The 26,334-nt window shown below is 33.9% G+C and overlaps 1 protein-coding gene across 4 annotated transcripts in view; it reads right to left on the reverse strand.

Annotated features, from left to right (window-relative positions):
• Positions 1-26,334, reverse strand: part of Dzip3 (DAZ interacting zinc finger protein 3) — a 66,455-nt gene that overhangs the window by 32,987 nt on the left and 7,134 nt on the right. For all 4 annotated transcript variants that reach the window (XM_060370498.1, XM_060370499.1, XM_060370497.1 and 1 more), the window contains 11 exons: positions 23,115-23,187; positions 22,052-22,207; positions 20,742-20,858; positions 19,041-19,121; positions 17,901-18,025; positions 14,251-14,365; positions 10,954-11,073; positions 8,599-8,700; positions 7,340-7,432; positions 6,296-6,348; positions 1,240-1,316 (listed from right to left, as the gene is read on the reverse strand). In XM_060370498.1, the coding sequence (XP_060226481.1) occupies positions 1,240-1,316; positions 6,296-6,348; positions 7,340-7,432; positions 8,599-8,700; positions 10,954-11,073; positions 14,251-14,365; positions 17,901-18,025; positions 19,041-19,121; positions 20,742-20,858; positions 22,052-22,207; positions 23,115-23,187 (1,112 nt within the window). The remainder of the gene's footprint in view (positions 1-1,239; positions 1,317-6,295; positions 6,349-7,339; positions 7,433-8,598; positions 8,701-10,953; positions 11,074-14,250; positions 14,366-17,900; positions 18,026-19,040; positions 19,122-20,741; positions 20,859-22,051; positions 22,208-23,114; positions 23,188-26,334) is intronic.

Consider the following 26,334-nt stretch of genomic DNA (forward strand, 5'->3'; position numbering starts at 1 on the left):
CAAGGTAGGAACAGCCTTGCTAGGCCACAGAAGAAGACAATGCAGCCAGTTCTGATGAGGAGGACCTCCCCTATCAGTGGACTTAGAGAGAGGTAGGAGGAGATGAGGGAGGGTGGTTGGGATTGGAAGGGAATGAAGGAGGGGGCTACAGTTGAGATAAAAAGTGAATAAACTGTAATTAATATAAAAAATAAAAATTTGGACCCCCCCCCAAAAAAAAGAAAAAAAGAAGTTGCTAATCAAAGTGCAGTCCGCAGACCAGAAGTATTAGCACCTACCTGAGAGCTATGAGTCATGCAGAATCCTGGGGACCACTGCAAATTTACCCATTGAATGGACACCTGAGATTTTGTTTGATTTTTTTTTTTAATCACCAGATGATAGAACTTAAGCAGCATCACCTAATATACTGAGTAATTACACTGGTATTTAAACAACGAAATGGAATGAGGCAGACTAAACTATTTAGTGTTTTCCAGTTTAAACATTACTTCAAGACGAAAGCAAGCTGAAAGTCATGAGAATTCAGTCAATGATAGTATGTAGTTTTTGTATGAGTAATAAAATGTTTATCATAAAAACTAGCTTTATTATTTTATTCTTCATGGTTTGTATTTTAAGAGATTTTTAGTTAATAACTTTGCTTAATATACTTGATATTAAGCACTATGAAAACACAATTTAAGAGTAAATGTGTCAGAAGGCCTTCTTTAAACTGTCAAATGCAGAGCAGGCTACCATTAGGGACATCTAGTCTCCCTAGTAAAAAAGGCTGACCCCAACACCTCTTCCAAAAAACCAGGGACCTATATGGTTTCCAAGTGCTAAACAGACTACTTCCTAGTACATCCTAAAGAGTTGGCATGTGGATTTAGAGCAATCTGCTCCATGCTCCAAAATGTACATTCCTTCCATTTTAATTGCTAACACATTTTAAGAGAGAATGTAGCAAGAAAAGGGTTGGATGAAAACTCTCCTTAGACAAATATTACTGTACACTCACAAGCAAGTTTCAGAGTTAGCATTTCTCCACAGAATGCCAAAGTAATATGAGAGCCATATTCTTGCTGACTTTTCTGTCTATGAGTTCTAATATGCAGCAAGTACTATTTGGTGTTATAAACCTGAAACTTATGAGTAGTAACCATAAATAATTTCACAAATGCCAACAAAATGCTACTTTACAGAGACAGTAAAGAAAAAGTTAATAATATAAAAATATATATAAAAAAGGAATACCTTTTGTATTTAATTTTAAATTGAATTTCGGCCTAATATCAGTATCAGTTAATTCCAGAGACATAAACTTCTTGTAACTGCAATTAGAAAAATAAAATGTTATAATGAAAGAATGAAATAGTTAGACCAAGTTTTCGGACTATAGACAACATTATGTGTTTTGTTCTCAACCTAGAAATAATCTGAAAACAAAGAGAAAGCCAATTTGAGTAAAAAAATAAAAGCCATCAGCAATGACAACTCTAAACTGTAATTTCCACTGTTATTAAAAAGTACAGAGTATTGACACAGCTCATTAAAAAGAATTCTATGAGGAAAACACTATGTGGTAGCTAAAAAGAGGAAAATCAAAGAATTAGCACTGTAAAGACAAAAAGCAGCAAACAAGAACTTGTCCCAACATCATCACAGAACTTAAAAAATAATTAAAAAAGTAATTTAAATTTACTGAATTTCTAGAGATCTTTGAAAAAACAAAGAATAAGCACTCATAACATACATACTTAGAAAGAACAGAGAGTAGAAGCACAAAAAATTGTTAAATAGGTAAATGCTACCAATAAGTGAAAATCTGTATCTTGAACTTAACCCCACAAAACAAATTCCAGACAGTAATGTTAGGAAGTAAACATCATAGTGGCTACTGTTTGTTAATAATAGATTTTATCCCAGGTGTCATAAGGAAAAATTTAAGGCTCATACAATATAAATTTTTTTCTTTCTTTTTTTTAAATTTTTATTTTTTTTATAAAGTTACAATTTATTGACTTTGTATCCCAGCTGTATCCCGCTCCCTCATTCCCTCCCAATCTCACCCTCCCTCCCTAACCAGTCACGATCCCTCCCTCATCTCCTCCCTGCCCCTTTCCAAGTCCACTGATACAGGAGGACCTCCTCCCCTTTCATCTGACCCTGGTTTATCGGTATCTTCAGGACAGGCTACAAAGTCCTCCTCTGTGGCCTAGCAAGGCTGCTCCTCCATCGGGGGTGGGGGAAGAGATCAAAGAGTCAGCCATTGAGTTCCTGTCAGAAATAGTCCTTGTTCCCCTTACTAGGAAAACCCACTTGGATACTGAGCTACCATGGGTTACATCCGAGCAGGGGTTCTAGGTTATATTCATACATGGTCTTTGGTTGGAGAAACCGTCTCATAAAAGACCCCTATGCCCAGATATATTTGGTCCTTGTGGAGCTCCTGTCCTCTCCAGGTCATATTAACTCCCCCTACTTTCGTATGATTCCCTGCACTCTGCCAAAGGTTTGGTTATGAGTCTCAGTATCTGCTTTGATACATTGCTAGGTAGAGTCTTTCAGAGGCCCTCTGTGGTAGGCTCCTGTCCTGTTACTTGTTTTCTCCTACAGCCAATATCCATCCCATTTGTCTTTCTAAGTGAGGATTGATCATCTTACCCTGGGTCCTCTTTTTGTTTATCTTCTTTAGGTGTATAGATTTCAGTATGTTTATCCTATCTTATAGGTCTATGTAAGTGAGTATATATCATGTGTGTCTTTCTCCTTCTAGGATACCTCAGAATGATCTTTTCTAGGTTCCACCATTTGCCTGCAAATTTCATGATTTCCTCGTTTTTAATTGCTGAGTAGCATTCCACAATTGGGTAGTACCACAATTTCTGTATCCATTCCTCCATTGATGGACACCTGGGTTGTTTCCAGGTTCTGGCTATTACAAATAAAACTGCTACAAACATGGTTGAGCAAATGTCCTTGTTGTGTACTTGAGGATATATGCCTAGGAGTCGATAGCTGGATCTTGAGGAAGCACTATTCTTAATTGTCTGAGAAAGCACCCGGTTGATTTCCAAAGTGGTTGTACACAATATAAATTATTAGTAAAAACTGTTCAAAAGAAGTTATCCAAAACTGCTGATAGAAAATGTAAATTGAGAAGGCTTGGATAGCTCAATTGATAGCTCCTGACCCTGAATCTGAGAAAATGTATACTGGTAAAACTATGTGGAAAAAATTTAACAGTATTTAATAAGTTGAAAGAGGGCATGAAAATTCTAAAAATTTAACTCTAAGTAAATACTATAAAAATTTCTACATATATTCATATTTACTTTACCACCATTGATATAGTTTAAAATTATAAATAATCCAAGTATCTATCAAAAATAGTATAAGTGCTGCTATAAAACAAAATTACAGCAAGGAAATAACACAAACGAGCAACACAATAAAAAGTGGGAGGAAAGACGGAGGACCTGGAGGTGCCAGAAGCTCCATTAGAAGACCAACGGAGCCAATTAACCAAGGCCCAGAGGGGCTTGCTGAGATGGAAGCATCAACCAAGGACCACTCATGAACTGGATCTAACCGCGTACAAAGATGTAGCAGATGGGCAGCTCAGGCTTGTCCCCTAGTAAGGAGAACACGGGCTGTCTCTGATACGGACTCTGTTGACTGCTTTCTGATCACTCGCCCCTCATAGGACTGCATCACTAGGCCATAGGGGAAAAGGACTCACTCAGTCCTGGTGCGACTTAATGAGCTGAAATGGGTGGGTGGGTGGGTGGGGATTCCCCTCATCTGAGGAATAATAGAGTAGGGATGGAAGAAGAGGGAGGGAGGGTGGGACTAGGAACGTAGGAAAAGTGAATAAGTAAATAAATTCATTAAAATCAAAAATAAAGAATTCACAAAACACAAATGGGTTTGTATATAAAAGGTTCTACACAGAAAATAAAGTGAATTATAAACAAAATATGCAATTTTGAAAATTGATTACATTAGGTTACAATTGTATACTAGGAATTCTAGAGAAATCACTTCATTAAACAGCATAAAACTAATAGGACAGCAGTGCTATTAGGACACTTAGTGCTCTTGCAGAGGACAAACTTCGGTGTCCAGAGCCAGCCACATGGTGGCTCACAACTGTCTGTAACTCCAGTTCTCGGGGATTTGACAACTCTTCTGACTTCTACAAGCTTATGTACATACATACATGCACACAGGCACAGAAATCTAATAAAACACACAAATAAAAACAAAGAGGAGATGGAAAAAATAAAGGTAAGATGGTAGATTTAAATCAATCAAGTAAATAATTGCAGAATATTCCATATGTAATATATGGAATAAATATTAATATAAAGGCAAAGATTAACAAAGTAGAAATAAGAACATAATCTGTGTCATCTATAAAAAACAACTTCCAATGAGATATATAGGTTGAAATGAATAGATACAAAGGAAATGGAAATGTTAATAAAAGACAAACTTGAAGTAGGTTTGTAAGGGATAATGAGGATTTTATAAATAGGGTTACACAAATGATGTGCATTCAGCATCTAATAAAACAGCTTCAAATGAATGAATAAGGATAAAGAAGAGACAGCAGATAACTTTTTCAAAAGTATGCATGTCAATAAAAGATGCCATGTGCTTATGTTTCAGGCAATATTTTATATGCTGGGAGCAAACTAGAAAGCACAATAAAATTCTTGCCCTCACTGAAGTGGCTGTCAAATACTTATCCTCTGATAAGCAAGTATAATAAGCAATAGTAAATGTTTTGAGAGGCATAAAAGAAATCATAAGAAACCCCTACTCTCATTAACCAGGCAAACCAAAGCAGAATATTCAATACTAGGCCTGAGGGTGAAATAATAAAACCATGTTTGCATCCAGGTAAAATCCTGGAGATTACTTAAGATGACCCAATCAAGAAGCTAAAAGCTCATTCTATACAGTCAAAGCAGAATGATAGCAGATGATACAGTGATGTCAGCAGGATCAAGTTGTCTACAGGGCCAAGCTAAGTGGTCTGACATTGATCTTAAGAGTAATGTGAGTCCTCTGAAATCTTGCCAACCACAAAAATCAATTTGAATTCTTATCTTTTAAAAGTCACAGCTAGTGATAGCTAAGTAAACATAGACTTTAGAAAAAAGCATGGTTAAGGACAGACCTGTTAAAAAGCTGTTTCAGAATGCCATATTAGGGAAAGCATCCTACAGATTCAAAGCATCTACAAAAGCTCCTTAATATTTTTAGAGAACTTGAGAAAAGGATCTTAAGATTCACATAGAAATAAAGATGTGACAAACTGACAAAGTTTGACAAACTCTCAAACTGACAAAGTAATTCTGAGTAGAAAGAGGAATGTTGGGTATGTCCCAATACCTGGTTTTTAATTAAACTAAATAGTCAAAGAAACAAAAACATGATACTAACTAGACATGTAGGTTAATGAAATGCAATACAGAAGCCAGAAATAAACCAAGGTGTTACAACCACTGGATTCATGATAAAGGTGCAAAAACAAATGCTAACGAAAAATCATTTCAAAAACTCATCTATCCAACACCTATTCTGAAATTTGCAGACAAATGTACTCACACAAGCACCTACCTACACAGACACTACATATACACGTAATTTAACAATAAACAAAAACACAAGTAAATCTCAAAAACAACAAAAAAGAAAAACTGGACACCTACATATAGAAAAATATTTGTATCTGTCACCTTACACACACACAAAAAAATCAATTCAATACAGGTCATGTGTGTGTTTGTACCCCCCTACAAATAATACGTAAGAAAAAAAGAAGGGATGGGTTGGAAGAACTTTTATTGTAGCTTCTAATTTCAATAGCAATACTCTGAGCCTCTATAAAGGTCTTGCTTAACATATACATCAATGTTATTCAGCAACATGTTTTTCTCACCTGAGAAATAGAAAGATTTTAAATTTACCATAAGCTTTGAGGCCTACACAGCCTTGAAAAATAAAGTTTTTTCATTGTAACAATAAACTTACATTATGTTTAAAAATGTGTTTGTGTTCAGGAAATGATTAGTTTTACACAGAGTGGCAACCATACAATTTTTCCTTCCTTGTTTTAAAATGTAAATATCCACAAAAGAAGGAAAAGAAGGGTAACAATCAGAATTTGTTATATTTTTTCTTACTGAATACTCTTAAATAGGTACTCTAAGACTGACAGGACACAGAAGCAGCAACTAAAACACATGCATGCTCAGAAGAAAAAAAGAAGTAACAGAATATTTTATTTCAAGCTTACCTTGCTCCTAAGTTTTCAATGGTTACATATTCATCCTTTCTCACCACTTCAAACTGCAAGTAATGGGGAAAAAAAGCCCTAAAATAGTTCAATTTTCAAAATTCTATAAGCTCTTAGCTTCCACATTTACAAAAAGAAAATTAGAATAAAATCACATTGACTGTAAAACAAGTGACAAAATTAAAAACTAAGAAATAAAAAAATACCACTCAAATAAACCATAGTTAAAAGCAGCCAATTTTACATCATCATATGGTTTGAATGTCAATGTTAAACTATAGAAGCAAAGTCAATAAATAATTAGATAAATAATAAAAATAAAATTCATTCATAATTCTAATTAAATTTAGTCTATTTACCTTAAATGAAAAAAAATTAAGATATGATACTAATTAAAAACTAAAATGTGGCTCTTGCTCTCTTGTTCTTCCTTTCTCTTGCTTTCTCTCCCCTCTCTCTGTTGGCCCCCCACATGTTTCGTCCTTTCTCTTTTTCCCTTTCCATCCAACAAACCTCATTAGATTTAAAAAAAAAAAAAACTAAAATGAGTACTATGTTTTATTTAACAGGTAATATATGCAATGTTAAACAAATATTAGAAAGTTATTTACAGGCTAAACAGGTTCAGGGCCTGGAGATATAGCTCAGCAGTAGAGTGCACTCTGAGCATGCCTGAGACCCTTGATTCAACTCCCAGATCAACCAAAAGAGAAAAAAATTGATTCAGAACTTCTAAAGCTATTTTTAATTTAAGGATGGAAAAAAGTAGTTAAATTATCACACCTTATCATTCTTGGTCTACAATACATTCCCAACAGTAGTTCACTGATGATATATTTACCTGTTTCTATTTCTTAGTTTTTTTATACTTGAAGATGACTCAAACATACCAAGTAAAAGAAGACTACAAAGGGTAGGAAGCTTACTCACTAAAACTAAAATAGAGTTAGGATCCTATTATTATTGCTAACAAATCAATTTTACGGCATGAATAGTACTACATAGAAGGTAGGGAAGAAAAATGTCAGAAGAAAAAGCACTCACCAAAATTTTGACAATTCCAGGCACATCACATTGCAGCATCCTTACCATGTCACCTTCACATCCTTCTTTCAAACATTTTTTCCCACTAAAACTCTAAAATTGTTCATAGAAAAACAGTAAAAATAGAGCATCAGTTCTGTACAATTCTGAGCCACAAAAGAAATGAAGCAGATAATGTTATATGACAAACTGAAGGGTGTGAGTAAACAGTTAAGAATGGTCGAAGTATTTTATTATCAATGTGTATGTATCTCATAACATTTACTTACATTATTTAGACTTCAAACCCTTTAACGAGCTCTATTACAGCCTAAAGTGTAGATGTTAACTGTGGAAAGCTGTAATGACAAGTACTGACTGAGCTCAGAAAGTACTGAATTTCCATAAGCTACTTAAGGGTCCCAGAGAAAAGGGAAGAATAAAAACCGTGAGTTCTCTGGATCTGATCTTACAATTTCCTCTGGTCAACTTCTATTTCCTGTGCTTTTCTGTGAAAAATATCAATTGCTCCATCAACCATATGAGCTCAAAAGAATTTATATATAACTTAAATCTGAGTAGTAATGCCTTTTATGCTTTACTTTTAGAGCATGAAATGCCAGTTTACTTCTCTTGTCTGTGCATTCTCTCTCTCTCTCTCACACACACACACACACACACACACTGAAATATGTACACTTTACCATCATCTTAGAGCTTAGAAATATTAATCGTGGTGGTGAAGTTACCAGTCTAATGTAATAAAACTAGTAAGTGGCTCAAACTAGATTTGATCTCAAATTTGCCACCTCCATAAATGCTCTTTCTACTGTACCACAACTGGGGAAGGGTTTTTCCTTGTTTACATAATATAAAACTTTGTAGAACTTAAAGTCATAAAGCAACTATTTCAAAAAAAAACCAAAAAAACAAACAAAAAAAACAAAAACAAAAACAACCCAAATAATAAATAAAGAATAGAGCCCTGAATTTCACTTTAATGTTAGTGATAAACAACTCAATTTATCTCATGACCAACATAACTAAAAAGAAATAATTTCGTATCTAAACACTACATTTTCTCATTTTCCATCTTTAAAAACAGATGGAAACTATAAAACTAAGAGTGACAAGAAGATAACCACCAGAGAGAACTGAGTAAAAGGGAGGGATAAAAAGAGGAAGGAGAGTGAATGAAAAGAAGACAACAAAAAGGACAAGGGAAAGAGGAAGTGATATGCTGTGGTATGGCAGCTTTAAGAAAGGAGAGAAAGCAATACCTGGTCATTTTCTCCTGGGTACTTTAAATTCTTGAACTTTTTCCAACATATTTTATGGAAGTAAATACAGCAACTTTTACTGCACATTAGCTGAAAAAATCCCTTGGAAAAAGATAGATATAGAAATATAATTCATGTTAACATAAAATAACTTCTCAGGTCGGTTTTAAATTCTATAATTTATAGAGTACACTTTATTTACTTATTTTTAATATTTATTTTTTATTTATTATGAATGCTCTGTCTTTACACCAGAAGAAAAAATTAGATCCCATTACAGATGGGATGAGCCACCATGTGGTTGCTGGGAATTAACTCAGGACCTCTGAAAGAGCAGTCAGTGTTCTTAACTGCTAAGCCATCTCTCCAGCCCCCAGAGTACACTTTATAATAATTCTGATTTACACAACATTTAACATTTACTAGCAAAGCCTGTAAATACAAAATGAACTTCTGAAACTGCAAAATTACTAAAGTCAAAACAATAAGGATAGTAAAAATAAGGGGAGAAGGGCAATGATTTAAACTAGGCAATGTAAATTTTTTTGTATTCTATGGTACAAGAAAATAGCAAAAACCCTGAAATACTTTTTGTGCAATATGTTATCTATGTATTTCCACTTTATATTCCTCTTTCTTCAAGCTCAACTCACTTTGCTGTTATTATTCTTTGAATTCTGTTATCTCTCAGGAGTCCTCAGGCCCACTGTCCTGGTGACAGAATCCACAATCTACCATGTTATTTAATAGTCTTTTGTTGTGCTTTCCACTGTGTTCTCTCTAGAAACTGTTTCCTTGAACTAGGAATTCTCCTTAAATTTTAAGTCTATACAATAACTAGAACTTCTGTCCTTACATGCAGTTCATTTGGTTGGAACCCTAAAAGCTATTCTGAACCACAGGACTAATATAACCTACCCCAGCACCAAAGCCAAGAACAGCCTTGAGTACTGCATCGCTCCACCTGCCTACTTATGTAGAGAAGCCTGCAGCTGTGACGTTAGCCACTTTATTTCAGAAGCAGGATCTCACCTGTCCTGCATGACACTTTTCACCCTCTCCTGTGATTTTATAGCCACACTCTGATTCAGAGATCACAAGATCAAAACTGCTTACATTTACTCTCTTCCCTTACCCAAAGAGTCACAAGAGCAATCATTTATTTAGTAATAGGAGCCCTGAGAATCATTTACTTCTAAATATATGTGTCACTATTCTCAATTTCTACCATTTTTCATTATAAAGTAGAAAAAAATAGATTTTTTATAATCTTAGCCTTTGAGAAATTCATACATAAGCACTTCATCTACAACACTCTTGTCCCCTCTTCTTCCCAAATTCATCTTTTACTTATTATTGTACATGTATACACATTATGTGTTTCTCTGTATCTCTACCTACCTACCTACCTACCTATGTACACCTGTATATACAAACTATTGGCTCCATTTAGTGTTGCTAGTGTGTGCATGTACTTGTGCTAACCACTTTAGGACTGGGCAACCTATGCTGGAACTCTTCCTTGGAAGAAACTGATCCTTCCTTTTTCAGCAGGAATTGGCCACAAATAGGTCTTCATCGTGGGCTAGGACCATGTGACATTTTCCCTGTCTGCAATGGCAGGGTAACTGATGTCCATTATGCCAGTTGTGTTTAGGCAACCATATGTTAGGATTTCAAGAGTGCATTTTCCCTGTCAAGTCTAGAGGACACTATGTAGCAGCAAGAGTTCTGGGTGTCTGCCTCTTACAATCTTTTCATCTCCTTTTCTGTGATTTTACCTCAAGGAGAACCAACCATTCTCATTTTCTAACTGTATAGCCAATATAATATCTAACTGTAGTCTAAATATTTATCCTTATTCCCACAGATAACTAGTTCTCACTCCTGATCAAAGAAGCTTCTTTTTGCAACGGAGATTACTCCAGAAATCTACAACTGTCAAAAATGTAGAGAATAGATTATTTCACTATACGAATAACAGGCAAATAGTCATAACTTCAGAAGCAGGTAATGCTACAAAAACTTCAGCAAAACCAGCCTATTCTACTGACTCACAGAATATAATTAGTAATGACTGTGAATGCACGTTCTCAGAGTAAAACTATTTCTTAACTATAGTACCACTATGATTACACTGGTCTTTCTTTCCTCTATCAAGGGCTGTGACAAAATTCAGGAACCTGAAGTTATCTCAGTAGGGCACTGCCACAGAACTACATACTATACCCTATGTAGTATTTTGATGTATAATAATGAAATGATCTTAACTGCTTAATTTTATAATGACATATAAAATGATTAATAATTGGTTGTCAATAATGTCAATAATACAATGGTTGATAATTATGTTACCTTATAGTTGGTGTTCTTTAAAATGTCAGCTTCACAAGAGCGCTCACAATCAAGATAACTGCAAATGGCCTCTTTCACTATATTACTTTCAGTTGTTTTGATAAAATTATTGAGAATATCCTAAAATTTAAAAATACACATTCTTGTGAATCATCTATAAGTTAAGCCAGTAACACATCCAAGATTTACCATTATTAACATATCCACAGATCCCATTTTAAATTAATGTGTGTATGTATGTACGTATAAACAGTAACACAACATATTCACCCTTTTCAAAGTAAATAAATAGAAAAGCCCTAAACTGAAAAGAATAGATTTCTGACAGGGAAGAAGTAGACGTGTATATATTTGAAGCTACATTTCTCTTCATTATTCTATTCCATCACTTGTTCCTATTAAGAATTGTATACATATATATTTTAGAACTGGAGCCAATCAAGATTCACTGACAGTGGAAGCATTACAGTGATACAACACGGCAATCAATAACACAGCAGGCAGAAGTATGAGGCAGAGATATTTCTACAATTGCAAGTTATAACCTGGAAAATAATTTCTCATTTTAAACTAACTAAACGTAAGCAAAGAACATTACTTTATCTCAGTTAGACAACGACCTTAATACTTTTTAGAAAAACAAGGTTTTAAGATATTAAATAGTATTGTTACTAATATACTAAGAACATGTATGATATGAAAACTAACCCTTTAAAGGTCATTTAATGAGCAGCAGCTATATATATATAAATTTTATAAAAATATGACAGAAGATACAACAACAGTAACAAAATATAGTAACAAAAACCCTCACAAGTTCAGTAATATTAGTGAACTAGTCCAATAGGAAAAGAGTACAATTAATAAGCACATAAGAAATAAAAATTGATAATTTATCATTAATAACTCTCAGAAAGAAAATAAAAAAGTGAAATAGGTTACATGTAAAAGATTAAAAATCAGAATGTCAGATTTTTAAAAAATAAGATTAAAGTTTAGAAAATAACAGTAAAAAAATTTTTAATGTGTATAGACATTTGGCCTGTATGTATGACTGTATACCATGTGTTTGTATGCCCATGGAGGACAGAAGTGGGCACTGGATCCCCTGGGGCTGGAGTTACAGATGGTTGTGAGCCGCCATGTTGGTTCTGCAAATTGAATCTGGGTCTTCTAGGAGAAGAGCCAGTGCTCTTAACTACTGAGCCATCTCTCCAGGAGCCAGCAGAAATTTTTAATGAAGAAAAATTAATTTTAATTTACAATTCTATTTCTGGGTAAAACATAAATAAAGTTTACAAAACACATTATTTTGAGAATTCAAAGATCTCAAAAAGTTGACCTCCCTATTAAGCACTCATGGGAAGGAGGAGTTACACCAACCAAACAAGGGAAAAAACCTAGAGTGGATAAAAACTTCAGATATGACATACAGAATTTTACACAAAGAAAGATAGATAAAAGTTATCCCTGGGTTGAAGCCAATTTAATAAAAGCCAGTTAAGATGTGGAAAAAGTGTGTGCGTGTGTGTACACGTGAGAGTGTATGTGTATTTAAAGGAGGTGTTATATACATGCAGGAGCTGTCTAGTCCTGCATATGTTATACTGAAATGGCAAGACAATACCTAAAAGACTGAAATACTAGGACAGCTCTTGAATAGGTAAGCGGGTATGGGGGTGGGGATGAGTGACTAGGAATTACAGTTACAGACACTGAGGCAAAAATTCAATTTTTAAGTCTTTAATATTTTTTAATAAATTGCCTATACAAACTTCTTTGCATAACATAAAATTTTACTGAAAAAAATTTGTATATAAGGAAAGTAATTAAAAGAGGAAGGAAAACAGTAAAAACCTAAAAAAATCAGAGACTGGATTAGATAGGAACAAAGTTATTCTTTAAAATATACAAAGTTGTTATTTAGTCAGTCAGTTAAAACTCTACTTCTGTGGACAGTGGCACAGAAACCATCAGTGGAGTATGATCACTCAGAAAGGTTTTTAAAAAATGCCTCACTGAAATTTGTCCTTTCAGCTCTTATAACCGATACCTAATTTAGCACTTCTGTGCAATATGTCTTTGTTTTCAAGAATGTTATTAGCTTTAATGTCAGCTAAAATGTACCTATTCAGAAGGTTTAAAGTAAAAGAAACATGTAGCTATTTTCACTTTAAATAATGCAGCCCATAATTTTGCACAAAAACTGCCTGTAAAGCAGACAATACTCAGAAGTTTTGTAGAAGCTCTCACTTTTTTTTTGAAGCTCTCACATTTTATAATGAATATACACTTGTCCAACTGTTGTAACAAAAAGTATAAAAGCACATATCAACAATTTTCTAAGCCTATGAGCGCTGGCTTCATAGTTCTGCTATGCAAATGTTATTCTAATGAAATGATATGAGAAATATAAAAAGTTTATTTTATTTGTATACTTGTATGTGAAAAACTGAAAAGTTTAGGTTAAATGAAGTAAACAATGACAAATGACTGAGTATATTTAAGCAAGATAGTTCACACGAAACAAAACTTGGTGTAAAAGGACCTAACTACTAAAACATTGAATATACATTTCAAAATTAAACCTAAATGGATGCCCCATTATGTCAATTTTAAATAAACACACAGGAAATTATTAGTATGTACATGCATGTATACACAGAAAGACAAAAACAGATAGCCAAGAATGGTTTCTACATTTGAATAAAACAGTAAAAATTTCTTTTTAGATAAAAGGAGTAAATTTTCTATACAAAGCATTTAATACTTTATAAATTAAGTTAAAAACAAAATAATTCCAAATGTAATTATTAAAAAAGGCAAGTTAAGTATTTCATGTGGGTTTTAAAAAGACAATAACTCAGCTAATTCAGCTACTGGTCTTCTTAGGACTTGAAAATAATGACACTGCTTCCTTTAGTTGTCTAATTGTGCTCACACTCTGCACCAGTTAATGAGAATAAGGTTCTTTCTTACACAAAAAGCTAATTACCAATAAAAGAATAGAACAGTAGCTACTTGATTTTAAGATTACTTGTTAAAAACGATTCTCATATCTGATAGACTAAGATCAGAAGAAAGCAGAGAAGCAGAGGAGGACCTCTGCCATCAGTGGACTTGGGAAGGGGCATGCATGAAGAAGGGGAAGGAAGGCTGGGTTGGGAGGGGAGGGGGAAGGTGCTTATGGGGGGATACGAAGTGAATAAAGTGTAATTAATAAATAAAGAAAGAAAAGCTGTAAAAAATGATTCTCATTACTCACAGAAGGCAAACTATACTTAAATAACTTCTTACTTTGAAAGTTGTAGATAAATCTTCATCATCTGTAGGATCTACTTCAAACCACTCATCATCTGTATCTTCTATTTCTTGTAAGCTCTTGTGAAATTCTAGTAGTGCTCCATTATATCTGCAAGGCAGTTTAAAGTAAGGTTAGTTGAACTGGACTCCAGTACTATACACAGTTGTCAATGAAGGAAAAAGAAACCCAAGGAAGGTGGTGATAAGCTCTGGCATGCTGTAGAAATAAATACTATGACTCTCACCTGTGGCAGACTGGGATGAAATACAGGTAGAAGGGGAGGCACTAGGTTATGTAGTAGCTCAAGCTTGAACAGTATAGGGGCCATGGTAATTAAAGGGGTTGTAGAGTTGGTTGGCCTTTGTTAACTGTCTTGGAGGCCTTGAAGAAAGAGAATGACAGGTATAGGTCAGCCAACTATTAATTTAGCATGCACTTTGAAAGCCAGAAGGCCTCTAAGGCAGCATTTAAATTGATTCTCATCTCTTATACTCAATCTGTGCTGAAAATAGGGTCAAATTTAATTATAAGATAGGACAAACTAAAGAAAAACAAATGCACGGCCTTGACAGGCTATTATCAACTCAGGACACCCTGTAAAAGCTAGAAGGATACTATGCTATGGTACTTAATGAATTCGAGCAGCATGTTATGCCAAACTTGAGGCCAGAATTTTGTAATAAAAGGTAAAACAATTGCAATGGGACCTCAGGCCAGCCTCAATGGGACTACTATGCTAAAATCAGGGCTTTGATAAAGAATAAATAGACCCAGAGATCTGAAATTGAGGATATATATGTGAATGTGCTCAGAAATCGCAAGTCTCTAAATTCCTGTTGACCAATTTGAGTAGAAAGGATTTCTTCTTCCTTGGTCTTAAAGATCATGAAAAATTATCATCAGAGATTCACATCTCAAAAAAGATCATCTTCAGATATTTTTCTCTCTCCACTCACTGCCTTTGAGCTAGGACATCTAGGGTAAGGCATAGTGAAGGGCCCAAGACAGAAAACAAGGTCTAAGTTTAGGAAGAAGGGGAAAAAAAAGAGGCATTCACCTAGAAAATGCACAGTATGGCTGACAGGAAAGAAACATGGAAGGATATCCTAAGAATGTGAAAACAAGGGACAAATACAAGCCTACATGAGGAAGTACACAACTCAGACAGAAGTCAAGATTCATTATTCTTGCATGGACACCTGAAGCCAATCCTAACTTGCTTCCAGAAATTTGATACAATTATGACCAGCAGTAAATGAGATACAAACTTTTTGGCCTAAGATTAACAGAATCAGGAGGTTCTAGGGGTTAGAATGGCACTGCTATGTAAGCACACAGAACCTATCACTTACAGGTAGTGGATAAAGCCCTGAGTGAGTGAAGTCCTGAGTAAATTTGGTCATGGTCCTGTCAAAGATCCCACGGCTACAGGCTCAGGATGGCAAAGCCTTTCTTAGAGGGCCAAGTGTGAGCACTGACAATTATGTGCAGAAAATGTCAACACAGCTTTTTGCCTCTGTATATTTATAGATGAAAGACTGCTCCCTTACAGAGACTACTCCTACTGACATTAGCTGAACCTGTCCCCTTGATCCAGCTGTATATGATGAACCCTGTCACTCATTATCTGAATGTAATAACCCTGCCTTCTTGTTCAACTCTATGTAATATCTCTGCCTGTCTGAGTTATTCAAACTCTTCAACTGTATATAACAAACATGCTGAGCTTCCAGGGAATTGTGGTTTTCTAGCTGGGAGCCTAGACCACCTGATCCCAGTTTCTGTCCACATCTACGACTGTGTTTGTAGCTTCCCTTGCTGCCCCAGGCAGGTCTGTTCCTGGATTTGCACTGGACATAGCAATCAAAGGTGTAATGTTCCTGAAAAAGGTACTGACCAACGCGGTGAAATATATAATGAACGGGCATCAATGACTTCAATAAGCTCAGTGATATCCTCTAGTCCAGGGAAGAATGCATAGTCGTGTTCCTTTTACTTGTTAGCTTTCAAAAGCTACTATTTCTGCTATTTGACCAATTTTTTTGTTTATTTCTATTTTATTCCAACATTAGTTGTATAGAATATTGTAATTTTTGGTAGGTGATTTGCTTAATCAAGTGTATCAATACTACAACCAAAGCTCAGCAACCTACCATTTTCAAAGACCAAATGCACTTGTTTAAGACATTGCTGAAATATAGAAAAACAACCTAAAAATAAAAAGTATGATTCTGACACTTTTGGGTACTTTTGGCTTTGGGGTACTAATGATCTAGAGAATATTCTCTTCAACTCTAATCAAGACAGAAGAAAGCTGAGAGTGGTGGCATACACCTTTAATCCCAGCACTGGGGTGACAGAGGCAGGCAGCTCTCTCTGAGTTCTAATATAACACAGAAAAAAAGAAAGTAGTTTGCCTTTCTCAGGAAAGGTAACAGTATATATCTTTGTGTTGATTTGGGTTACATTCAGTATCTCACACTATCAGAGAACCATCTTTCCATTTTGATCTTTACATTCCACAAACCATCATACTGACCCTGGTACACCGATGATGTCACTCTAACCAAACTCAGTGAATAAGAAAAGGAAACTCTCTGATTCCCTAGCCCAAAAGAGTCATGGTAGAGGATATCTTTTTCTTAGTGATCCTTTATGTCCCAGTCAACAATCACATCCTCAGACTTTTGCTGATTATTTACCATATTTCCCTCTACAGGTTTCATTTTTCATTACTAACTATTTTGAATGATTATTTCATTAAAATCTGTATCCTTCACAATACTTTCAGTTCTATAAGCACAACTGCCTTGTTTTGTAAAGGACTATATTGCTAGGCACCAGCACAATCCATGATCTATGATAGATGTTTAAGGTAAATACTACAAATGATTGATGTGACAAATATTCACAGAGAAGCGAACAAAGACTTTACGTAGGTTTCACTGTATAATTCACGTTCTTAAAATATATAACACTTCAGATTCATAGAGCTCAATACTTGGACCTTTCTTGTCTTCATTTGTTTGCTTTTAGTTCTTAGAAGCCTAACTCTATGGCCTAGGCTGACTTTGAACTCATGATACAACTATCTCTAACTCCTTATTGCTGGGACTACAGATAGGTTTAATTCTGTATCAGGGCACTTATACTTAAAAAACTCAGTGGTAAGAATGCCAGTAACTACAATCATCATTTATCATCTACTGTGGGTCTGTGTGTGTGTGTGTGTGTGTGTGTGTGTGTGTGTGTGCGCGCACTGTTACTCACCCTGTAAATAGTTTATGTATATTTTTTATTATACAGATATTAATTTTTGTTTCATTTTAGATATCAGAATAATGAGGTTTAGCAAAGTTAAGTTTCTTAGGGTAAGTGGTAGAAAAATTGTATTCGAATCAGGTCTGTCAGATTCTAAAGCCCATATTACTAATGTTGATGCTGGACTGCCTCAAACTGCCATGGTCTACTAAGTTCCACATTTACTATTTCCAACTGCATGGAATTATTAACTACCACAACTAGAAAGAAAAACACTCTGAGACGACAAATGTTGTGATCAATGGTATGCTGTACAAATATGATTCCCATTTTTAATAATGAAAGTTAGCAGTAAAAATATACCTATAAATAGAATGCTTACCTCTTCTGAGCACATCGAAGCAAACCACGTCCAAAATAAACTAAAGACATAAAGTTTTCACAAATTTCATTCTCTTGGATCACCATCTTCATCACCAAAAATTTATTTTCAGCTTCTGTGCAGTCCTATAGTGGCATAATAGTTAGCTGTGTAAATATGCTTTTTTCCTTTAAAGTAGATATTCTTTCCCCAACTAGAAAGCTTTAGGATACATTTAAGAAAAGAATGACGAGCTAGGCATCTGGTCATGTATTAATATCTATAATCTTATCATCTCTAAAAATGACTATAAAGATAAGGTACCAAGTAACATCATTTATAAACACAAAAGCTTTAACTCCAGATTTTTAACTATTTCAAGGGAAATTATAACAATTTTTAGATCTAAAATAGCAAAAAATTGTCAAACAGAAACACATCTGACAATTATTAGAATGTAATTAACATTATTAAAAAAAAACCTAGTAACAGCATAATCTTCCGAGCTTTGAAAACTGGAAATAGGTGACTCCTTAGCCATGGTATAGTTTCTTGTAAGAGGCAAAACACAACATGGAAATGTAACATAATATAGACTTGTAACTTAAGATTAGAATTGGTTCCAAGATGCTCCTGGGGTGTTTATGTGTATATTAAAACTTAGTAAAGAGCATGGATTGGTAAAAAAGAAAGTAAAAGGTTACCAAGGCTATAAAAATTTAAATAACATAATCAATGATAAATTTAAAAAGAATATTTTTAGTTTATTTCCAGATTTTTACTCATTTGGTTTCACTTTCATTTGACAACATAAGAAAATGAGGTAAGTTTATATTTCACAAAAGTAAGATTAAATAAAGAGATTAAGCTTTATTTAAAAGATTGATATGCATTAAGCATACAAATAAGGAATATTTAAAAGAGATAAAAAGTCTTAGAAAAGATTGCTTAAGTATAAGCTAGTATTGTTTACTCTTTATTTTTAATCACAACACAAATCTTCAACATAGTTATTGACTAATACAAATAAGAAGAAAAAAGTTATAGGAAGTCTTCAAGGTTTTTATTTTGTTTTCTGTTTTTAAATCAACACTTTCAATTGCTACAATGATGCCAAGGTATATAAAAAGATTTATAAGGTAAATAATACATGCTACATACCTCTTTCTTTCCTCTTTCAGTAAGTGCCACTCCATATAAAAACAGTAATGTCAAGTAATAACCAATATTGATTTGATGTGCCTAAGAAAAAAGTTTATCAATTGGTTATTTACACCATGCTACTTTTCAGTTTAACAGGATTAAACTGAAAGTCCTTGACCTACTTACTTAATAATTATTAAAAAGAGTGCAAATTTTCATTTTATTACCCATAATTTGCTAATAACCACAGAGAAGCATGTTTTTCATTTAATAAAATTGTCTGCAAAAGGAATTTGATCAAAAAAAAGATCAAAGCAAATTCAATTAAAAGTCATTTCATTTAGCTTTTTAAAAAATAAGCTTTCTCTCTTAAATTACATAGCATTCTGGTTATCAAAAAACTCTACAGGCTAACAAATAAAAAGCCCACTGCCAAGATGGGTTAGTTCTCTTCATGTTGTTGGTCAATGAGTGTCTATCCTGTAGATACTCAAGCACTGCTCCTGGTTATTCTCCAGAACTGCACAGTACTGCCGGAGATACCATGTACTTGAGTCACAGACCATGATACTGAGCTAGAACCATCATCTCCATTGGCTGGCTTTCACAGTGTTAGGACGTTTTATATACACTACAGGAGGAGAAAAATAATCATCAATTCCTATCTGTGAACTATATGAGTAATAATAATGTTTGGCCTAATACCCACTGGTGCAATGGTTACACAAACATCTTATGAGTAACCAGCAACTTTCTTATTAGATTTAAGTCCTGCTCCTGAAGAAAAAAACCCATCTCTGCCACTACTATCAGGCTAGACAGGTCACAAGTCCTCATACTATTATGTTCTTAAATAGGATTAATCTGACTCCTAATGACTTATAATAAATTAAAGTATTTCTCAACCTTTATCAGATAGATTTCTATTTGCAGTAGACAGTGATTAGCATGGAGATCTATAATTGGTCAAAGTGACTGTGGAATGGTACATAATTAATACAACCCCTTCTTCCAAGACCTTTGGGTCACTGTGAGCAGAACAGAAAGTCTAAGAGTCTGAGATAGTGGGTGAAGAAAAAAATATGTGTCCTGCAGACACAGCAGGGTAACAAAAGAGAAGAGGCTAATAAGTAGCAAAAATGAGGGACTATTTTTTTTAAATTTTAATTGACAAATACACATTTATGATATACAACAATATTCGAATTAAATATATATTGTAGAATGACTAAATAAAGTTCATTCTACATGAATGGCCTTACATAGTTATCATTCTTTTGGTAAAAATTTATAATCTAACCAGCAATTCTTAACAATGCAATACATTGTTTTTAACCGTAATCATAATAAGGTGTAATAGCTCTCTCAAAGATTCTTCCTCTAATCTAACTGAAGTTTCATAGAGTTTGACCAACATCTCTTCAACTCTTCCTTTCCATCCTACCTTGGTGACTGTGATCCTATTCTCTGTTCAACATTTTGGACTCTATGTAGCTATTTTTCTGTGTCTGAATGATTTCCTAAAGTTCATGACTGTTTATAACAGTGGATGTCCAGTCCCACTAGTTCAAGTGTCTTTTAATCTAAGAAAAATACAAATAGGCACATGCTGTTGTTCTCACAATAATAATAATAATAATAATAATAATAATAATAATAATAATAATATAAAAAGTTATACAAGTCCATGATTTCAAACATTTGATGCAAAATACTCACAGTATAATTAGCAGCTTGAATGTTTCTAAGTGCTGTTTCCAGTTGTGTTATCAAAATATGTAATGTTAAAGCAGGAACAATTTCTTCCCCAGCCTGGCCATTAGCTGCGACTTCCCTCTGCGAAGTATAATTGAGATGATACTTTCTGAGAGTTTGAATTTCTAAATACATTATACAAAAAGAAAAATGTATAAACCTTGTTGAAGACAAAGATTATGTTTATTGTTAACCAATCTAAATTAATCAGGGATTTTCTTACATACACACTTCTTTGCCTTGACAAGCAAGAAGCTGGCAACTCTTCTACTACTTTAAAAAAGATATCAATCCCACTTCTAATTCCTCCCATTTTCTAGCACACATAGAATGTTTCTTTCTCTAGATGCTAGGTAGAACTTTTAACACCCTATTCTTTTGTTTGAGCTTCTGGTATAGACAGAATACTGACAGCTACTCCTGTTGTGTCTAGAAAACAGACACTCAACATTGATAATTATAAAATCAAAATACAGAGTCAGGGATGGTGTTGAATATCTTAACACCAACACTCAGAGGACTTAGGCAGGCATGTCTTTATGAGTAGGAGGCCAGTCTAGTCTACATAGAGAGTTGCAGGAAGGCTTGGGCTAAATAGTAAGATCTTGTCTAAACAAAACAAAACAATACAATAAAGAAGAACACACGTACTTTTTTAACAATGGAAAATTTTACTACATTGTAATACAAATATTCATCCAAGATTTAATTCTTTGTGTAAAAGTGAACATCTAACATATTAGTTACTACTGTTTTTAATAAATACCAAATTATATCTATATCAAATAAATTTATGTTTTCTTAGTAGTAACTGTTTGATCTGCATATTAGACAACTGGGTGATGTAAAAATTTCTCAGTTGTAAAGTGGTCAAAAGCGGAAAGGATATAAAATGATCCCAATCTACTATACATTCTATATAAAATTAATTTATTAATAAATACAAAAATTATATATTTTCCTTACATTTTTGAAGAAAATTGTCAATGTTTTTTAAATTAAGAAAACAAAAACAATGGTCCCTGGCAAGGAGTGGCACATGTTACATTTTGAATCAAAAGAACCACTAAACTCTACAGTTTACTACTGCAACTACAAACATACATTCCTATGATGACTTTTAAAAATTTTGTTAATAAATCTATAGTCAAGGTTGACAGCAAAACATTTTGTAAATATCAGATGGAGATTTTAAGACTTTTATTATACCACAGAGCTTTAAAAGTCATGTGCGGCAACTGTACATCTGCACTTAAGAGAAATGATGTTGTTACCTGCATAGTCTGGAAGGACAAATCTTCTTGTACGAACTTTTCAATGTTAGGGAACACACCTTTCGGTAGAGAATTGATTGCATTTAATAGCTTCTTTACTTCTAATAGTGGGTTAACAGGGTCAAGATCAGCATGTATATCCATTTTCTGTTTGTCCTATAAGACATTTAATTTATTAAATTATACCTAATAATAGTTTCATTTATTCTAGCCATAAAATTAACAAAAATATTTTTAAAGAAGTAAAGTTTTCATATACATATGTGTATATGTACATATGTGTACACACATATGTATATGTGCATACATACATATATACATGTGTGTATGTATATACATATGCATATATATGTATGTAAGTAATAGAACCATAAAACACAAGAATAAACCATTCCTCACAATACAAGCTTTGAGAATATGGTGTCACAGTTCCTAACAATCCAAACAAACAGCTTATTATAGACACAAAGAGCTTGAGTTACTAAAAATGCCCAACTGTGGAATGTTTCATTTTTATCTATCTATCTATCTATCTATCTATCTATCTATCTATCTATCTATCTGTATATCTATACACATGTGTATATCTATACACATATATATGTGTGTATATGCATATATACATTCCTAGCTTAGAATATATATTCATATATATGTATATATATGTATATATATGTATATATATGTATATATATATGTATATATATATTCTCGGCTTGATTTTGTTTGAAATTTTCCTTTTCATGATAAATGAGGTTAGGAGGATATAGTGCTTGCCTAGTATGACTTCATCTACAGTATTGCAATAAAAAACACATTAACAAATGAAGCCTGATTGTTAAGATGTTTCTGGGTGAGTCAGTTCAGCTTCTCATGAAGATTAAACTATCCTTGACAGCAGCAATCATCTCAGAAATTCATGAATCATCTCAGAATTTATGAAAAATTCACATTTTCAAAAAGTGACTTGCTAAAAATTTTACACGTAGTCTTTGCAGTATGACTTCATATAATAACTCAATGCTAATTTACTAAACATTAATGAGAATTAATTTTTTCTTACCAGCTCACTGACTGGATTCTCTACTTTATTCTCAGTTTCTTCCTTGGTCTGCTCTTCTACATCAGGATTTCCACTAAAAAAAAACAAAAAACAAAAAAAAATGTGTATTAAGAGAATGTTCTCACAAATATCAAAAATTAGCAGTAAAGACTCAAAGAACTAAGCCATTATCTCAAAGCCAAAAAAGTATCATAAATGTATATCAAAGTCTGACATGGAAATAGGTATTGCATCTCTTTGGAGGTTCAAGTTAGGGGAAAGTTATGCTAATCCCTTTCTTAATAATGGTAGAAAACCCAGCAAACTGGTATATTCAACCCTGCACATTTACCAGATGCACAACAGCTAAAAAATATAGGGGAAAACCTTACTAGCAGAGCTGGAAATATGCTTGCTTTGCAAAACTAAGGACCTAAGATTGTATTCCCAGAACCCAAGTTAAAAAGTTAGGCATAACATCCCCAAAGCTGCTGTGGTGGGGGCTGCATAGATCACCTGGCCAGCCTGCAGAATAGAAAGAGGAACTCCAAGCTCAGTGAGAGATGCTGCCTCAAAATTAAGGTAGGTCAGTGATAGAGGAAAAAACCTGACATTGATCTCAGAATTCTACACAGTTCTGAAGGGGTAAGTGTACGCATTCATACATATAAATCACACACAAACTCACAGACCATACACACAAGAAATAGCATTATACCAAGGCAAAGAAGTCTTTGGAAAGGATGATTTTCTTTATGTGTATGGATATGTATGAAAAAAACATAAAAAGGGCTAGGAAAGTGTATATACATATGTGGCTAGGAAGGTGTATATATATAAATAATAAATAATATACATACATGTGTATATATATATATGTTTATATATAAACATGTACATGTGCATATATACCTATGTATATACACACAAACAATAACACTTGTTTTGTTGGAATGTTTTTTTCTTTAATTTTATACAAATATATTTCCTTCTTCCAGATCCTCCCTATTTTATATTCTGTCTCTCTCTCTCTCAAATATAAGAAAAAAAATCAAAACAAATAAATAACAGGTATACACCATAATGCAGGAATTAAAAAGTTCTCATATAGATAACTTTATTTTTGGTTAAGAACATCTAAACTTAAAATTGCCCAGATTTTCAAAACACATTCATTGAGAGAGACTATCAAGCACATTTAAAACTCATGAGTTGTTTTGGTAATAAGCAGTAACTTGACAGCTTCTGCTTTTAATATTGACTCCAGTGTTAACATATGCAATGTTATATAATGACCTAACAATTTATAAAATTGTTTTGTTTCAGATGGGAATTATAATATAGGATCATATGTGATTTCTGTGCTCTTAACAATTCAGCATAGTGGTACATAAAATATTCAGGTGAAAAACTGAATTACATAAAATTATACTTTATAAGTATGACTTGCTTTAATTTATGTGTGCATTTGAGTCATTTAATATGTATAAACTGATTTCATCTGGGAAAACTGAGACTATAGAAACAATCCAAAGTATGGCTCTCAGTACACATAGCTAACTATTTTTTTTAATTTCGTAGTCTCCTAACAATCTCATATTATCTAGGAATGAATGCAGCAGTAGTCTGAAGCCTTTCAAGACCTAAAGGAATGCAATATGATCTTCAACACTTGCTACGTCCATTTCATAATCACTCTAATATAGTTATCAGTCCAAGATGCAGATGTAGCCTGGCGGGGTTGGCCTTGCCAGGCTACAGAAGAAGAAGATGCAGTCTTGAGAGACTTGACAGGCTGTGGTCAGATGGTAAGGGAGGAGGCCTCCCCCTTTCTGAGGACTAGGGCGGGACGGGAAACGAGGAAGGAAGGGGAAGAGCGGAAGAGTTGAGGGAGGGACAACAACTGGGATGTAAAGTGAATATATTTTTTAAAAATTCTTAAGTATACTCTCCTTTCTGGTTTTGTTTTTTGTTTTTGTTCTGTATATACTTTAGGGGTGTGTGTAGTAGCAGGATTGAACTTAGAAATCAGTATCTGTTAGGCAAGTGCTCTACTTCTGAACTACATCATCATTTTCCAGGGCCAAGGAATAAATTTCGCAGGCTCACTTCAAATTTGATGACCTCTTACCTTAGACTGTGATTAGCTACCATTAGAGGCACGTACAACTAACTTAGACTCTTAAGTACATTTTGATCTTCTATTCTCTCCTGCTTGTACACTCATCAACTGTTTCTCTTCTTTAAAAATCAAGTCTAATGTCACTGTATGAAAACTCAAAGTATAGTCAGTATAATTTCTCCTACAAACTCAGTGTCTGCAATATTTTACTTATGTACTTTGCCTACAGATATACTTTTTACATATGTTCCTACTACATCAGACACTCTACTTACAATGCTTTTTTCTTAGGTCTTACTCTCTAAGTACCAAGGAACCAATAAATAGTTTTTTTTATGTTATGCTTGCTACCTTGTATAAATTAAGAATTAATTTAAAAAAACTACAAAAATAAAGACAATATAGTCAATGTTAAGTGCCTGTTAAAACACTACCTTGCTTAAAAAGAAAAAAATGTCCCAAGTGGAGCTGGAGAGATCACTTGGTGGTCAAGAGCATTGTTTTGTCATCCAGAGGACTCAATTTCAATTCACAGAAACCACATCGTAGCTCATATTTATGAATTATAATTCCAAGGGATCTAATTCCCTCTTTTGGCTTTTTCCCCACACTGCACACATAAGGTCCACACAAATATATACAAGCAAAACAGCCAAACACCCAAGAAAGAAAAAAATTTAAGTGATGACTGTACCTTTAAAAAATTGCCCCCAGATATGGCACACTCTAGGGTCCTTTTTACTTAAGCTAGAGGAGTTTCCCTAAAGATCTCCTCGAAAACCTGGCTTTTGGCCATCCTGCCAAAAGCAATTTACAGAGTCAATGCAATTCCCATCGAAATACCAACACAATTCTTTACAGACCTTGAAAGAACATTTCTCAATTTCATATGCAAAAACAAAAAACCCAGAATTGCTAAAACAATCTTGTAAAACAACAGATCATCTAAATGTATCTCCATCCCTGATCTCAAGCTGTACTACAGAGCAATAGTAATAAAAACTGCATGGTTCTGGTATGGAAACAGAATGGTGGATCAATGGAATCAAACAGAAGACCCAGAAATAAACCCACACCCCTGAGGATACTTGATTTTTGACAAAGTAGCCAAAACCATAC

The sequence above is a fragment of the Meriones unguiculatus genome, chromosome 17 (assembly GCF_030254825.1).
Source record: "Meriones unguiculatus strain TT.TT164.6M chromosome 17, Bangor_MerUng_6.1, whole genome shotgun sequence".
Taxonomy (NCBI): domain Eukaryota; kingdom Metazoa; phylum Chordata; class Mammalia; order Rodentia; family Muridae; genus Meriones; species Meriones unguiculatus.